The sequence below is a fragment of the Battus philenor genome, unplaced genomic scaffold, assembly GCF_028537555.1.
Source record: "Battus philenor isolate CCGP_79_NKW_IND1 unplaced genomic scaffold, ilBatPhil1.0.hap1 SCAF_6, whole genome shotgun sequence".
Classification (NCBI taxonomy): Eukaryota; Metazoa; Arthropoda; class Insecta; order Lepidoptera; family Papilionidae; genus Battus; species Battus philenor.
In genome coordinates, this window is record NW_027181726.1 from 7,522,803 (window position 1) to 7,539,156 (window position 16,354).

Here is a 16,354-nt window from a genome sequence, read left to right on the forward strand (position 1 = left end):
GATGATACGATATCCCAAAGCTCGTAATTGATCATGATAATAACGCTTTGCACAATCTTTATTATATTTTATTTACAAAAAATAGTTTATGAACGTTAAAAGTTTTATTGCACTTTTGCTTAAGTATCGGAAAAAATATATTGTTATTGAAAAAATTAAAACTTAAATTTTATGAGCAGTAGGGCGCTTTCTGTGTCTTACGTATTACTTTCGTATTTAAACATTTTTTTGGGTGTAAAAAATTAAAGTCAAAAAAATTTTTACAACTTTGTTTTATTTTAATTCGACAACCTGTCATTATATTAACAAACAAATGACTGAGCACGCTCACATACGCACATACAATACACACAAACAAACACACCGCGACCGGCGCTGCATTGCATTATAAATTATACTTATATAGTCTTAAATTATTTTTCAGTCTATTGCGCTCTCCTCGTCCCGCACCGGCCACGCACGCACGCGTCTTAAACGAATTATCACATATATTATATATTAAACCGATTTGCGAACGATTATTAACTAGATAGTTTATTCAATTGAAAGTAGGTCGGGGTGGGGTAGCGGAGACGTCGGGCTCCGCGGGCCGGCCTCACGCCTCCAGCATGCGCGGCATGTAGGCGCGCGGTGGCGTCGGCGACTTCTTGGACAGGTTGAGCGGCGCGTCCGCCACATCCACCTGCAGCGCCAGCACGGGCGGCGCACACGGCTCGCTCGGCTCGCCGCGCCGCATGTACTGCGTGATGAGGTCCGTGCGCTTCAGCTGTTCCGGCGTCATGCGCGGGCACTCGCGCAGGCTGCGGGCCAGCTCGATGTGCGTGGCTGACAAGGACGCGCGCGGCGGCGGCTGCGGCTGCGGCTGAGGCGACAGCGCCGGCCGCGGCGACAGCACCGGCCGCGCCTCCGCCTCGCCCGTGTCGCGCCGCATTGCGCGGAACTTTTTGTGCGGCTTGTACGCCTCATCCATCAGCAGCGGTGCGTCATACAGCGGTGGCGCCTGTAGCACGCGCTTCAGCACCGGCATATCGTCGGCGGCAACGGCGCGCCGTTCCTCCGCGTGCTCCTCCAACGACGAGCGCGGACTCGAGCAGCCCGACCCCGGGCCCACGATCCTCTCGTGCTTTTCGTTGCCCGACTCGATGCCGGAGTCCGTGGGCGAGTCCAGCTTGCGATAGCGTGGCGGCGGACGCACTGGGGTGACGGTGAGACCGTTGTGTGCCAGGTGCGCCACGCCGAGCGCCTCCTCGTCGACGGAGCTGCGCGAGTCAAGCCGCCTGCGCCCGGCCAGCGTGGCGGCCAGCAGCGGCGTGCCGCAGTCGCCGATCACCTCCCCGGATTCGCTACTCGACACTGAACCGATGGGGCTGCGCGCGGACTCGTCAGCGCCGGAGTCCGCCCACGAGCAACCTTCTTCCTCTCCCCACATTTGCTGTCTTAGCAATTCTTTGTGTTCTGTGCGGAATACGACCAACTTCTCTGTGTGCAGCGTACTCAATGTGCGCAAATCGGGAAGCGTATCCATCAACTCCCGGAGGAAGCCGGGCCTGTCTGGTCTGTTTTGACTGACAACAGTTTGCAGGCATGCTTTTAACCTCGCATGCATTCTCTCGACCAAGTCGATGTTGCGAAGACCGGGCCTATCCGGCGTGATTAGAACTATGGCGCAGAAGAGTCCGATTTCGGCATCTGTGAGGTTCATGGAGTTCATACGTTCCGCAAACTTAAAAGTAGAGTCAACAAGAAACCGCGCATTAGCACCGCTCTGTATAGAGTCTCGTTTCATAAGCTGTCCATTGAGGCAGATAATGCTATTAAGCGGCGCATCGAACATACAAATAAGTCGCACAAACAGAGCGTCAAAGAGACCACTTTTTAGCAACGTGAACTTGTCATCCTGTGTGAGCAACTGGAAGCCGGGAATGAGGCCGGCGAAGTCGATCACGCCACGGATCACGTGGGCGAAGCGTTGAGAAAACTCTTTCTCAGATTGGAGCTCCGGCGCCGGGTTTAGTGGGCACGCCTAGAACAATGAAAATGCTATTAGAACCAACTTCCAAGTAGCCAACAATAATAATTTAGTAGGTAGAGGAATGATACTCACCAAAGTGGGCTGTGAGTAGGTAGGGCAGTCGCGCGCGCGGGCTCGCATGGCCGCGACGCGGTCCCGCGTGAACTCGCAGGTGTCGAGGTGCGCGCGCACGACGCGCGCCAGCAGCCGCGGCGCATCGTCTAGCTCGGCGGCCGCGGCCTGCTCGTGCGCACGCGACGACGATGACTGCTGCATCGCCGCGAGGATGCGTGCCTTCTCGCGCTTCGGCACGCGCCCGAACCGCACAGCTACGACAAAACAACAATCTCAATTACTTATTTGAACTACACCTACATCCTATTCGTAAATATAAATATATATATGATTAACGCCAACCGATAATAGAGCGTTTAACTGCATCTCCTGTCACCATTTTACTCAGATAAAAAGAACTAAGCGTTATTTAATAACCAACGAAGAACGTGTTAGGCAAGGTCGCGGCTTTATGCTTTAAAACGACAGCTGTCGGAGACCGAACGTATGCGGGTGCCCACACGTGCAGCTGACGCGGAGGGTAGAGTTCATCGCCCGTCGACGCGACCCCTTGTCTGGAGAGCACAAAGCCGAAAGCGTCGCGACTCAGTGAACTAATTCGAATGAGCAGTGACAAAGCGCGAACCGCGAGGTCATGTTAAAAAGTGTTACGACTTTCTCATAGGAGCTCCGCGGCCCGAAGCCCCCGCCGCTTATGGCGTCCGTGCGCGCGCGCCGGTGAAAGTATTTGCGAGCGCGTTGAAAACGAAAGCGGAGAGCGCCCTCTCGCCATTTCTCCCGACTTTCCCTGCGTAATGTGGGTCGCACCAGATGCTCGGCCTATTGTTCGTTGCTACCGGATCAGTATGTATGTGTATATTGTTTCAATATGTATATACGTATTACTATATTATTAAACGTTTGATAATCGTAGACGTCACATAGTACACATATCTTGTATTTATAATATTCATGAAATTTAACTTTATACGAATTATTTATTAAATCAAAATTTTGTTATGCCAACCTATTACTACATTTTAGGAAAAAAATGTTTAAAGAACTATTTACTGTTGTAATATTTTATAACTACTTTACAGTATATAAATAAAATATATTTTATCGAATTATATTAGTTTAGAAAGAAACTAAAATGTCAGTTTACAAAATTGACTACGAGTCCTGGTGTTTCATGACTTCAAAATATTTTAAATGTTTTATTCTAAAATAATAAATTTCAAAAACCAAATTGATAAAAAACAAACAATAGTTAAATATTCATCAAGAAATAAATAAGTATAATTAATTAAAAATATAAAACTGATACATATTAAAATAATACATACGAGCATTGTGGTATTTCACCACCCCGTTTAAAATCCCCTTCAGTATCGGCAAGTCTTCTCCCATGTCTGAGACCATATTTATATTTCACTAATAACTAGGTAATCACAGCCGATAGCCACTGATAACTGATTTGGTAACTTTTCGTAGTAGTTTATCTAATAACAAATGTCACATAGCACTTGCCAAAATTGAAATAAATTCACTGAACCACTGTAATCCTTGTGTAGAAGTAATCCGATGTTCGTTGCGTAGTCAGCGAGTTATAGCCGAGCGATTAGAGTGAGCGAGGCTCGAGTTCTCGTTGTGGACTGCCAACCGACACATAGCGATCACAAATGAGGGCTGACGACCGGTGCGCGGGTCGGACTCCCTCGCACTGCGCCGCGGCGCGCGCCGCGCCAACCTTGAACTTGAAGAGGGGACTGGGGGCGAGCGCCGTCAATAAACTCCGCGCAGGCCCCGCCGCCTCGTCACCCCCACCCCGCACCATCCACTCTCAACCCGCGATCACAATGTCCCTACTGTTAGCTGTCTTCATCATTATCACCCACTCTTATACAAACGCTACCTTCAATATAATTTTAGAATCAATTAAAATTATCTAGATTCACATATTATAATATAATACAATAAAAAATTATTAATGGTGTATACAAAATTTCAAAAAACTGTGATCAATATGTTTAATTTCTTATCGCTTTATTTTGATCTATTTTAACATAAAAAATTTAAATTACTTAAAAATAAAAAGAATAAAGTAAAAAGTATATAAAAAGTTAAAAGTGATAAAAAGTTATCTTTATGTTATTATTGTTATTTGGTTAATAACAAAAGATTATTATTTTACTTAATTTTATCGTCGATTAATACAATTTAAAACCTTTGTTAATTATATAAATGGTAAAAGCGTCTAGCAATAGAAACGTTATATTACTTTCAAAAAGAATAATAACAATGAATAAAAAAGTCAAAGGTTTATTAAAAAAAAGACAAAAAACCTACTTTTGCAAAATTATTTACATCATTACGCATAGACGTGTCCACGAAATGATTTTAAGACAGTTCGTTCAACTTCAATAGAAAGATGAATCAACGTTAGTTCACTTCAATGCCGCATACCTAACGTAGCGCTAATGTTGCCGCCGAAAGCGCCATCTGTTATCGAGCGGAGAAACAAAACTTGAGGGTGTACGTATCTGTCGCGAGATGTTAATATAATTTAGTTAAAACCTGTATCATAAATTTAAATACTTGCTATTCTCTTTATTTAGTTAACATCCTTTCTTTATTTTTATGTATAAGAAATAGTCAGAATAGTATGTTCTATTAATTTATTCTACATGCATTTATTAGGGCAAATGAAAAAACTAAAGTAACCAAGGTGTTCATATTCCGATTACGTAGGTAATGAATCTGGTGAAACTACTAAGTGGCGGCCGATGAACTGCATTATGAAAGTGAAAATACGAATTTCACTCTCGCGCTTACGAAATGCACCTTTCTCCGCTTTCACGTTGCGTGAATGCTCGCCGACGCCGCGGCGAGCAAGCGGTGTCGCAACGAGCGGAGCGGCGAGCGGCCGGGGCCGTCGACCCGCTTAGCGTGCGCTCACCCGCGCTTGCATAACCGACCCTCGCGCCGCCCCCCGCACCTCTCATGAGCCCCGCCGCGCTCCGCGCGCCCCCTGCCGCGCCCGTCGCGAAATAAGATCTGACCGGCACGCGCCGCGCGTCCCACTTGGCGCATGACGAGATCGCGGTGCCTGTCCACGCGAGATTGCGCGAACGACCTTCCTTTGCTAATTGCGTATGCGTATTGCCCACACGATACACGCGTTCGCCACGCACGCCTCTCCGTATGCCATCGCTAATATTGCATAATTCATATTAACTCTAAGAAAATGTAATGCTTTAGGTACTATTACCAAACCTATGTCAATAGTATTAACAAATGTTTTTTTGAAAATATTTTATTATATTTTCTTAATAGGATTTTTATTTTGTAAAAAAATAAATATTTATTTTTATTTTATTTCTATAACAGTTTTTTAGCATACTGAACATGAGATTAACAGAAAAAGAGTAGCATGATTAATTTGATGAATTGAACATAAATGACATAAATTGAATTCATTGTAAATATTATATTTTCTTAAATATGTCGAAAAGTACCACAACAAAATTAAATTTCAAAAAACATTTGTTAAATTTATTAAGGATTAAAAATTGTAAAAACTCACCATCTCTGCTCATGCCGACGGCGATACATTTTTTCAATCGGCAGTACTGGCACCGGTTTCTGTTGATTCTTAAGATGGAACATTGCTGGTTTTTGGTGCACGGCCTGTATTGTATCTTCTGTTGGATGGAGCGGCGGAAGAAGCCCTGGGGATCACAGCTGCAGTTAGTTTCTCGCTCAGGGTCGGAGCTCTCGTCGCTGGAGCAGCCCGAGTCGCTGGAATCGCGACGTGCCTCCAGCATGCTCACCAGCACCGAGTGCCGTTCGCGGAGCTCAGCGCCGCACGCCATGCCGCACGCACTGCACTCGCACCTGATCGCACTACGCTCGCACTGCACCGACGCGGACCGACACGGGTGATGGCCGACGACTGACTGTGCCGGCTGCGCTGCGGCGCTGCGGCGCGCGGCGCACAGTTACCCGCGCGACCTACTTGCCGGCCGCCGACCCAACCGAGAAAGTGAGAGTGGCCCGGGCCCCGCCGCCCCCGCGCGCGCTCCTAACGGTCCACGTTGCTCTAGAATGCGCCGCCGCCGCTGCACCGGTGCGCCGGATATAGGCCGGGCGCATCCCGGCGGGCGTCGCGGCGCGCGGTCGTTCACCCCGGGTCGACGACCGCTCGATTGCACAACGAGCCCCCCCCCCGTCCCGCGTCCCGCGCCTTCACCCCGGCCCCGGGAGCTAGGGCGCGAGCGCTCCGGGCCGACGACCGCCTCTGCGCCCGCTGACGTCAACGGTACGTCACGGCCTACCTCAATGCGCGCGCGCTCCTCGCTGGGGGTGCATTGATCCAATTATCGATTAAATTGCACCTCTGTACTACAACAATTACTTGTAATCGTCACATCGTTTTATTCCGAACCGTGAGATATCAGTGTGTTCATCAAACCCTACATTTGCGTATAATTTCATAGCCATTCACGATACCGGTGATATATATCTTTTGCATAATAAAAGCTTCGCAAGTGTTCGCACTCGAAGGGGGTCGATGTTAATTAATTTGATTGTATTTGTAAGTAAATCGTATAGGAGCCGAGGCGGTGCCGGTGGCGGAGGCTGGCGGCGCGGGGGACGTTTGGCTCGGTGGCCCAATTTCGTGCTGCCATCGATCCATTGTGCGCTGTGCGAGTGGCCCATAATTGGCCACAGCGGGCAGTGACCGAGCGCTCGGGCAACGACCGCTGACGCGAAAACAAAACCTTCCCGCCCCGCGCCTCTTACACAACTACAACTATAACCATAAAAAAAATTAGGAACTTTTACAAAGTTCCTTACGTTCAAATACTACTTCATAGTTAACTTACGGATTGGAATCATAACAATGCAATCATACGTAATAAATATCATCACGTAATGATATATTAATTCGATGTTTATTTGGGTTTAGCTAGAAAATGACTTTTTACTGTCAATGGCCGCTAAATAAACAACACGGTTACATTGTATTTTAGTTCGGAAAAATAGTAGGCTTATTTACGTGAAGCACTTGAATATTATCTGTACCCCGAATTCGTAAATGATTCATTTGTAATATATTAGGTCACGTAGTAGTACGCGCGGATTATACAAACTGAGTATTAATAAAAATATTGCCGAGTCATAGTATGTAAGCACAAATAAATATCTATATATATATATAAATATGTATATATATATATATTGCTTAGAAGATATTAAGATTTTATTTTTAAGTGAAATTAACGTCAGAATTTTTTCAGAATCCGCTAATGAAATATTTAATGATTATCAAATCATTAAATATTTCATTTCCTTCTTTTTGTACTGATTACATTATATCGAAAGAAGGAAGAACATTTTTTGGATAATATGTATATGATGGATCGTAATGAATCCATTAATAGATTAATGACATCATTATTTTTAATTTGTAAGTATTGCTGTTAATTAAGGTTAGTATAGATAATGCATAATATTAATCACCTTTTGTAAGCAGTGCCCAATGACCTAGTGTTAGGGAAAACTGTTGCAAGAGACGGCGCGTCTTGATTCGACTGACTAACGAACAATACATCATTCTAAGTCATGAACTATGTATGTATATTTCCGATTTAATCAATGTCCGTTTTTTTAAAAGTGTTTATGTTTATTATTCTTGAAGCAACAAAAATGAGAAAACAATAGCCAAAATTTTACATGAAAACAAAAATTCAGATATTGATAGACGCAACAATGTAAAGTAACAAATTGAATTGTTTTCTTATGAATGCGACGTATTAATTGTAATAAGAATTTTAAATTATATACAGATATTGTGACAATCTAAGCGTCTGAGAAAGTTGTCCGAGGGCTAGGTGTCCTAGAAAACATCTATTATATTTTATCCAGAATGTTTCGGACAGCGCAAATGGAGCCGCGTTTAAGGCGAGCATCTAGACTTTTCGTCGCAGAGCTGTCGCTCGCCCGTGCAAGGTTGCGTTGGAGCAGTTCGACTTTGATTGTCGCAAACTGTTAGCAAACAAATTAATTCGATAATGATTACTAATATGGTTTTTTTGCTAACCGAGCGTGAAGCGGCGACCGAATTTTGCTATCGAACATTCTAGAGCTGGGCAGCGAAGCCGGCAAGTCAACGTGTAACGGTGCCGCGGACAACGACCGGCCGCTTCGAAACGTGCTGACGCATCGCTCGATTTCTGAGGAAGCGACAGACCTCGCCGTCGCCGCAGATGTTTACTTGATAACACACAAAGGCACTGACTCATATCGGGCCCGTGATTCATTTTCCGTTAACTTATAGTCGTCTTACGGCTGGAACGCGAGGGCTACGCTATGTGCAGGTTACACTATTAATAAAATCTATTCAAAAATAAGCTACTAAAGGACTGATCAGATCGAAGTAAAAAATTACAACCAACCAACTGTCCTATCACAAAGTTTCACTCTGGTAAATATATCGAATTCTACGTAAATGTAAAAGATTATTTTATATACAATATAAAGTATATATACTAAACCCATCAGTTATGAACTACTTTACATTATTTAAAAAGACACTGAAACAGACTTGTAAATTTGGTTTTGGTACAATGTACAACTCATTTGCTGTCTATTAATGTAATGTTCAACGCTCTTTCCAGAAATCAATGATAAATAACGAAATGATAATGTAGTAAGAAAAAGCGTATTCAACATCCAAAATATTACGTACTAAAATTAATTATTGTTAACTATTTATTCTTCAGGTTTTATACCTTCCGTAGTTATTGTCCTGTCCCATTCCAATGAAAAAAAATAATGTAACATATTTCAAAGTGATCACTTAATACACAGTGATTGGAAATAGATTTATAAGATTTAAAGCTTTTGTCTGGCAAATGAGTTACGCACTTAAAGGTTTTATACCCAAAATAATCATCCTGTTTTAATATATAGACAGAGATATTATAATCGTCAACATAAAATAGTTACAATGACTACTAGTAAATCACGCAGGCAAGCTCCTGGGCAACAAAGACATCGGTAAGTATACAGTATTTGTTGCACAGGAAATCGTAAACTTCATCGACGTGGGACGCTCTCAATAAACACGAGCGCTACGAGATCAATGAACTTTTAAGCTGACAGTTAAAAAATAATGTGGGTTACGCTCTTGTTGCGTACATACATTCGTTGACCGTAAAAGTTCTTACGGCAAGGAGAAGCTGTGTAGCAGAGGTGGCACGGGGTCGTTGGCCCCGCGCCCTGCGCCGCCGATCGGTGCCGAAATTATGAGCGACCCACAACACCCGAAAATGTCGGTCAACGAGAACAAAGAACCCGATTGCTCGAGAAACGATCACAGCGACATACGATTAAATTGTTTACAAAGCGAAATACTACGTTACATAACTAGGGCATGTTCACGTTACTTCGTAAACATAAAAGAGACCCCTTTATGAAAAAATACAGAGCTTAAAAAAAAAACCAAAATAAATGTATATTGCTATGTTATATAATTATAATATGTTCATATAAATGAGTAAACAAAATAAGAGACCCTTTTTTAAAAAAATTGCCAAGGTTCTTGAGAATATTCAGTTCAAACTTTTTTGAACTAAACCAATAATAACTTTTTTTTTTAAATTTAAGTTTAGTTTTATATGTATACAACAATTGAAATAGAAATAAATTTTCAATGATTGAATTATCTATTAAACATACTTAGACGACAAAGGTTATTTACTGGTTATATCAAAAATAATTAGAATAATTTTTAATTTAATGGGTAAAAATAATCAGACGCGATCGAGAAGTTCTCTAAACGTCAGTCACTAATTGTTAATTTATAATGTAAGAAAAGAACGTGTCGTAATAGCTACGAGTTTGTTGACATCATTGCGTACGGCCACGCGCTTCGTAGTGAGCCGTAAAAACGAGCCCGTTCACCGTTCATTCAACATATACCGTTCGCGACTGAAAAGTTTACACGGCAGAAGCAACGAGTCGAGCAGCGCCATCTAGTGGCGAGCGGCAGAACTAAATCAACATTACTTTATTCTTTGTCGATAGCTGGCGCTAATCATACCTAGATATTAAAATACAGTTTCGTTAAAATTCAAATTTCGTCCTAAAATATTAGTAAATTTTGAACAAAATCTTTTAGATTTAACATGTAAGCATTTATGATAGTTATTAATGTCTACGCTAGCTGTGGAGCCAGCAATTGACCGCATAATGGTCGTCCTTGTCGTTCGACACAAAAGGCCGGTCAGACGGTTGCAGAACGAAGGATACGCTTTGTCTGCTTCGTCTCCGGCGAGTTTCTGAGCTTAAACCAGTTCACTTATACACTTGCACTTCTACTCTCGTCTGCAGCGTCGTATCTTTGGCGCGCTCCAGAATTAAACAGTCGATAATCGGCACATGTACCCTTCACCTCGGCGATTATAATTAAAGTTTTAAATAAAGCAAAGGGTTTCTTCGTTCAGACTTATGTTAATAAGAATTGTATGTAAGTAAGTTATAAGGAGATAATGTCAATTATTTGATTTGATCATATAACGTATACAAATTTTCGTTGTCAACTTTTTTTGTAATTTATAAAGAATAAAGAAGGTCCAAATTCGGTTTTCTAATTTACGATTTCCTAATTAAAACTATAATAGTATATGTGGTCGCATGCATCTCAGCGCTACCCAGACCAGTGAAACCATCCTTTTTACTTTTTCTTTATGAACATCATGTCCGACCTGTTCAACTTTTTGGTCTCTTTGTTCTTTTATATTTAAGGAAAAAAGCGGTTTCTATCCGGAAAAATAGATGGTTTATTATTTTATTTGTAACAAGAATCGTTTTGAAATTTTGAGTTTTAAATTATTTAAAACATGTATTGTCGTACCAATATGATATTGAATTCGACTCTCATGCATCGAAATATCCATTGACCTACTAAATGGTTCTTAATGAACACCTTTTAACCTTGCTAAATTCAGTTTGCTGAACGCAAATACGAACAATGAATATTTCCTTTAAATTTCGTAAGCTAAAAGCGTCGACTGTTTCCCGTGTGATTGCTTCAACAGGTAAGTACAAAAAATGAGTTATCGAATTGGGACAAGGGGCTGAACGCCGCCGAGGTCGACAGGTACCGGACCCTGCCCATTCACACGACCCTTCCGTCGACTCCTGATCATATTCGTAATTAGTTTATGCTTGCGACATTGTTCGAAACTCTAAAGTTATCCTCTATTTTCTAAACAAAGTGTAACTTGCAATTATGCATTTAAAATCAAAAGGAACCGATCCCCTTTGGCCAGTATGTGATACGTACAGGGATATATTAATATTTTAATTTTATTACAGGCGACATGTTTGCATATTTTATAAATATACATGTTGTGTGAGTAGCGCAGGTAAATGTAGTTATTTTTATGTACTAAAGTATCCAGCTCAGTGTTCGCTATTGCAGAGATTGTCTTCCGTGTATCGCGGCCTTGTCGTTGATACTCTAGGACACCCAGAACACAATCCACCGAAATAGTGCACGCAGTTTTATGTCGTATTCCGTTCGCTTTGAAACGTTAGTCGCGCGCTGATTTTAATCAGGATGTGGGTGTGAATTGATAGCGTAGAGCAGCATAAGCAGAGAAAGGTGATCGGTCAGCCACATTGCGCTGCACTTCCCTGTTTGTAATGAAACGCCTTGCAAAGATCGATCCGCGGGCAACGTACTGAATAGTTTCCTACGACGGTGACGCATAGCCACGCGCAGATACACGATCGGTTAGTGGAGCGACTTGCGATGGTCATTTTTAAGATCGTTAGACGACGGTGCTGGTGAGCTTGCTTGATAAGAAGAACAGATAGTTTATATTCACCTTGCAACCCTCGCAGGAGTGCACGCCGTAATGAAAACCACTAGCTTTGTCGCCGCATACGCGGCATAGCACCGTGGTTCCGTCGAATTCTGTAACAAAAAAATAGCGAGTTAGTAATGCTATATAATCTTTGACGTATCGGCTCGGAGAAACTTCTATGGATCAATTACGATTGAATTGATTTTCTCACACCATAATATAAATAATTAGATGGTAGTCAGTCTATATAACGAATTGTTTCGTAATACCATAACTTTATGCCTGGGGATTGTGTGTATGTATACTAATGATTCTAGGTCTATAACTATGGCAAATGTATGTGTAAGTTCAGCGAAGTCGCACACATTGCCCTTAAAGTGGGCAAACATCCTGAGTTACGAGCCAGGTATGTATAACAAACAAGTAACATGCACGTGCTGCCACGATAACTCGCCGACCTTACGTCAGCTTCGAACGTTCAACTGCGTTCAAACTCAAAACGTTCAAATAAACATTTGGCGGATAATTCATCGATTTATTTACGATTTCTGTTAATTCATTTCAAATGTTGAAAAGTTTCATCCAACCAAGAAGTATAATCGTCATTTTGTCCCCGACAACGTTGTAATTATAATTTTTGTTCACTTTGTTGACAAAGACAAATACTAGTGATTCGCCAACACTTATACAATACACCTGTACATAGGCAACAGTGTAGGGTATTATAACAAACTCTCGTATAATGTCTATAAATAATTTTGTAAAAGATTTAAAAAGTTTATCATTCATGAAAAACTTTCTTCGGTTCATTTTTAAGTAATAATAGAGTTTGCGGATGACTTATTATAACAACTAAATTAGAATATTGTAAAAGTGACCGCAAAAAAAAAACCGTCTGAGTTTGTTGTGAACTATTGCTCAGTGGTGATGTGGAAGATTTGAACCATTCAATTTTCTATTGTAAATTTTAATAGCAGTCTTGGTGTAGTTAATACCTTACGTTTTAAAGAAAGACGGGATTGGCGCGGCTTGCTCGCTTTACCGCTAGGTTTAAAACTGATTCAACACTTTCGCGATAAAACGAGTTTGCAAGGTTATGTAATACGCCATCGTTTGTTTTTAAGCGCGATATAAACGCAGACGGTATTAGAGTCCCGCTAATTATAAATACATTCGGTGCATACGTGACGTAACCGCGCTTGCGAGCTAACGTGACACTGGATAGTTTTAGAAAGCGCGCCCTCACTCGAGTCAATGACCTTTTAAACGTATGATTACATAAGTCATGAAAATTCTGGGATCACTTATTCATTTTTTTATCGTCTCAATAATAGGATATTTAATTAGTAAGTTGCGTTACCAATATAAATGGAATCCTTAATGAGTATTTGAATTGAAAAAATCATAGTTAATTGATAAAGCTATTTGATTAGTAGGTCAGTGATATATAAAGCCTATGTCACAACAGGTGCAGGCGATGCGCGGTCGAGGCGCGGTAAAACCGGGAAACAGGTTCGGAGAGCCCGGGCCGACTTTGCTCTCACTTTCCCCCTGCGTTCGTTTATTTGTTAAGGGAGCGGGCGCGGCCTTTTGGATGCAACTTTCTATTTCTGGCAGCACTCGGGCGGGTCGTCGCTCCGCGCGGTCGCTTTCTATGGTAGTTACTTTCTTTTTTTTAGATGCTGCATATGGTCGACGTCTCTACGGCCGCGGCTCATCTCTCATACGCCCGCTGATCGAGCGGGGAAAGCGTTGCGAGACGTAACTGGTGCAACTGCAATAGAATTACTAGCGTGCAGCCATTTCTCCCGCTCCGTGTGATGCAACGCGAGCCATTTTTTTGCTTACAGCTACGCGTGCGAGAGTGGCTCGTTAGTTACGTCAATAAAGACGCGAGGAAAGTGTGCGAGAAAGTATCGATGTATCGACGCATCGGCGTGTCGGCGTTTCGTTGCAGCTCGAACCGTGTCGAAACTTGGCGGCGACGGCGAACTTTACTTTATAAATGATAATCATTCGGCGCCCATTCAAAATCACGTTCTAACGTCTGTTTCCTAGTGAACCGGCACGTCCGTTAGGTTCCTTTTAATAATAATATATAAATTTCCTGGCCAAATCACTCTTTTAATTTTATTGGCAATGTATGTCACTAGCGGAAATTAGCACGTACTTACGTTTGAACGCTTAGTTGCAATAACTGAGTTTGTTATTTGGATTAAACAAGAATCAGGCGCGGCATTGAATATGTTTGACTAGTTTTGTATGAAAGTGAACAGTCTAAGCACGAAGTGTCGTTAGCGAACTGGTGAAACGAGCGGGAGAAAAGTAAAAGTGCTGCGGCGAGACAGCTGGCGGCGCCACGTCACGCATTCGCCGCGCGCTACATCATTAACAAAATATTTTACGCTCGGATAACACTAAACATGCAACGGTAAACTCTTTTGTTATCATCAGGGAAGTGTCGCAAGAAGTCGAAGCAAACAATCAATAAAGCGATAAGATCATTAGCCATCGAACTGAAATCTATAGCGAGACTCCCTGCAGACTGCAATGGGATGGCCCCCCAGTGCAGGGGCCCGGACTCAACATCATTAAGTGCAGTGTATATTTTGCACAAAACGATTTAATTGTTTTTTGCCAACCCTTCCGAACATTCGATCCATCACAAATTCGTTCTGGAATTGAATGCAATTGAAATTTTAAATTACTGTACCCTTTCATGAAATGCTTAAAAGAATCATTTATTGAAATATATAAATGATTGTTGAACGATTTGTTCACAATTGTTGTTCATAATTCACAACGATTTGTGTCTATTACCTCAACTGTACTTACAAAATATTGTAAAGGAATTTTTATTAAACTTTTTGAAGAGAAAATTATGTAAAAGCTCTCCCTACAATAACATTTTATTAAAATTGTAATTTATTATGTTTCGCAAAGAAACATTATTCTTATACACGTGTAACATTATTGATAGTAGGATGCATAGACTAACATAATTTGCACCAATGAACGTCACCTTATTAAAACTTATAAAAGAAATTTTAAACAGGATTCTATATTGCTGTCAGATTTATCAGCGACAGCTACTATATTCAAAAAAACATTCAATGATCAAGATAAAATCTAACTAGTATATTTTAAATGTATTAAAAGAAGTACAAGTAAGTTCACGACATAATTGATAAATTTATGAGAATTTGCTGCTCGTGGTAAAATATTTGTTTACCTACTAGTAACTCTTAATTTTTTTTTATTATTTTAAATCATTGTAATTCTTGAACATCCATTTAATAAAATTTTATAAAATATGAATAAAATGAAAACACCAAGTGTATGGTTTTCAAATTAAATTGATGAACTGTTGCACTCGTAAGTAGGTTTGTTTACTTTGCTGAGTTAAGAGTTTTGCAGCAGCTGCAGGGAAAATGGGCATACCTATATGAAGTTCTGGTTCTCTCTCTGTGTGGACCGGACCCATCATATTGTCCGTGGGTGTTGGCGTATCGTAACGCCCGTAACTGCTGTCTGGAGACATCACTTGAGTCATATGCTCTAAAACTAAATAATAATTGTCCTATCCACTTCACAACACGTTAGCCACATCAGAGCCAGCCTGGAGACACAAGCGTGAAGCGCACTCTGTTGTCAAATATAGGACGGGAGTGCATGGGCCGAGCGCGCGGTCTGCGCGGAGGATGAAGGTCGCTCGTGTCGCGTTTTCGCCACTGCACGCGCCGCGTGCGCTTCCTTCGAGCTCGAACGACGAACTGAGCTCGGACCGCGCGCACTCGTGATCGAAGCCGCGCGAGACTCCCTTTAAGAGTGAAAGTCTGCAAAAAGATCACCGCTCCGTGCGATACAATCACTTCGGCGACGAGGCGCGAGTCGTCGAACGAATTTCGCCTCTATGCGCCGACGAAGCCCGTCGATCTAAGCCACAGTGCGAGGCTCGGCGCGCTTCGAACTCCGGTCTCCGAGGTCATTGCCGTGCCTTCGATGGACCAATGAGAAGCGCGCTCAGACGTGCGCGGCGAGCCATTGGAGGGTTACGAGTGTTCGTCCCGCGCGCCGCGCCGCGCTCGAGTTCGAAGACCCGAACCTTGCGGGCGCTCCGCGGCCAAGGTCGCGCGAGAGCGGTGCCGACCGAGAGCCCAGCGGGGCGTTCGAGCGGGACGCAGCCGTGCGGTTGCGTCACACTACCAAAATATTTTCGGTGATGGAACGCGAGTGAACTTGAACACGAAATCGAGCTAATGGATGGCGAGCGCTGTGTAGGTCGACGCATGACGGACTGACCCGCTGCCCGACCCGTTCGCCCGCTTGCCCGCTACCCTCCTAGCACGCTACCCTCCTACTACGCACCGTACACTTCCGGGATACACGTCTAAATTATCGCACCATT

The 16,354-nt window shown here is 42.6% G+C and overlaps 1 protein-coding gene across 3 annotated transcripts in view; it reads right to left on the reverse strand.

Annotated features, from left to right (window-relative positions):
* Nucleotides 1-269: 269 nt before the first annotated feature.
* The window catches only part of LOC137930655 (ecdysone-inducible protein E75), a 90,776-nt gene continuing 74,691 nt past the window's right edge, over nucleotides 270-16,354 (reverse strand). The window contains exons 1-5 of one of the 3 annotated variants that reach the window (XM_068773986.1): nucleotides 15,388-15,981; nucleotides 11,968-12,056; nucleotides 5,652-5,796; nucleotides 2,105-2,340; nucleotides 270-2,023 (exon numbers count right to left, since the gene is read on the reverse strand). In XM_068773986.1, the coding sequence (XP_068630087.1) occupies nucleotides 596-2,023; nucleotides 2,105-2,340; nucleotides 5,652-5,796; nucleotides 11,968-12,056; nucleotides 15,388-15,499 (2,010 nt within the window). In that variant the 5' untranslated portion in view covers nucleotides 15,500-15,981 and the 3' untranslated portion in view covers nucleotides 270-595. Of the gene's footprint in view, nucleotides 2,024-2,104; nucleotides 2,341-3,411; nucleotides 3,781-5,651; nucleotides 5,797-11,967; nucleotides 12,057-15,387; nucleotides 15,982-16,354 lie in introns of those variants that run through there. The other 2 variants (XM_068773985.1, XM_068773987.1) reach the window with 2 other exon arrangements.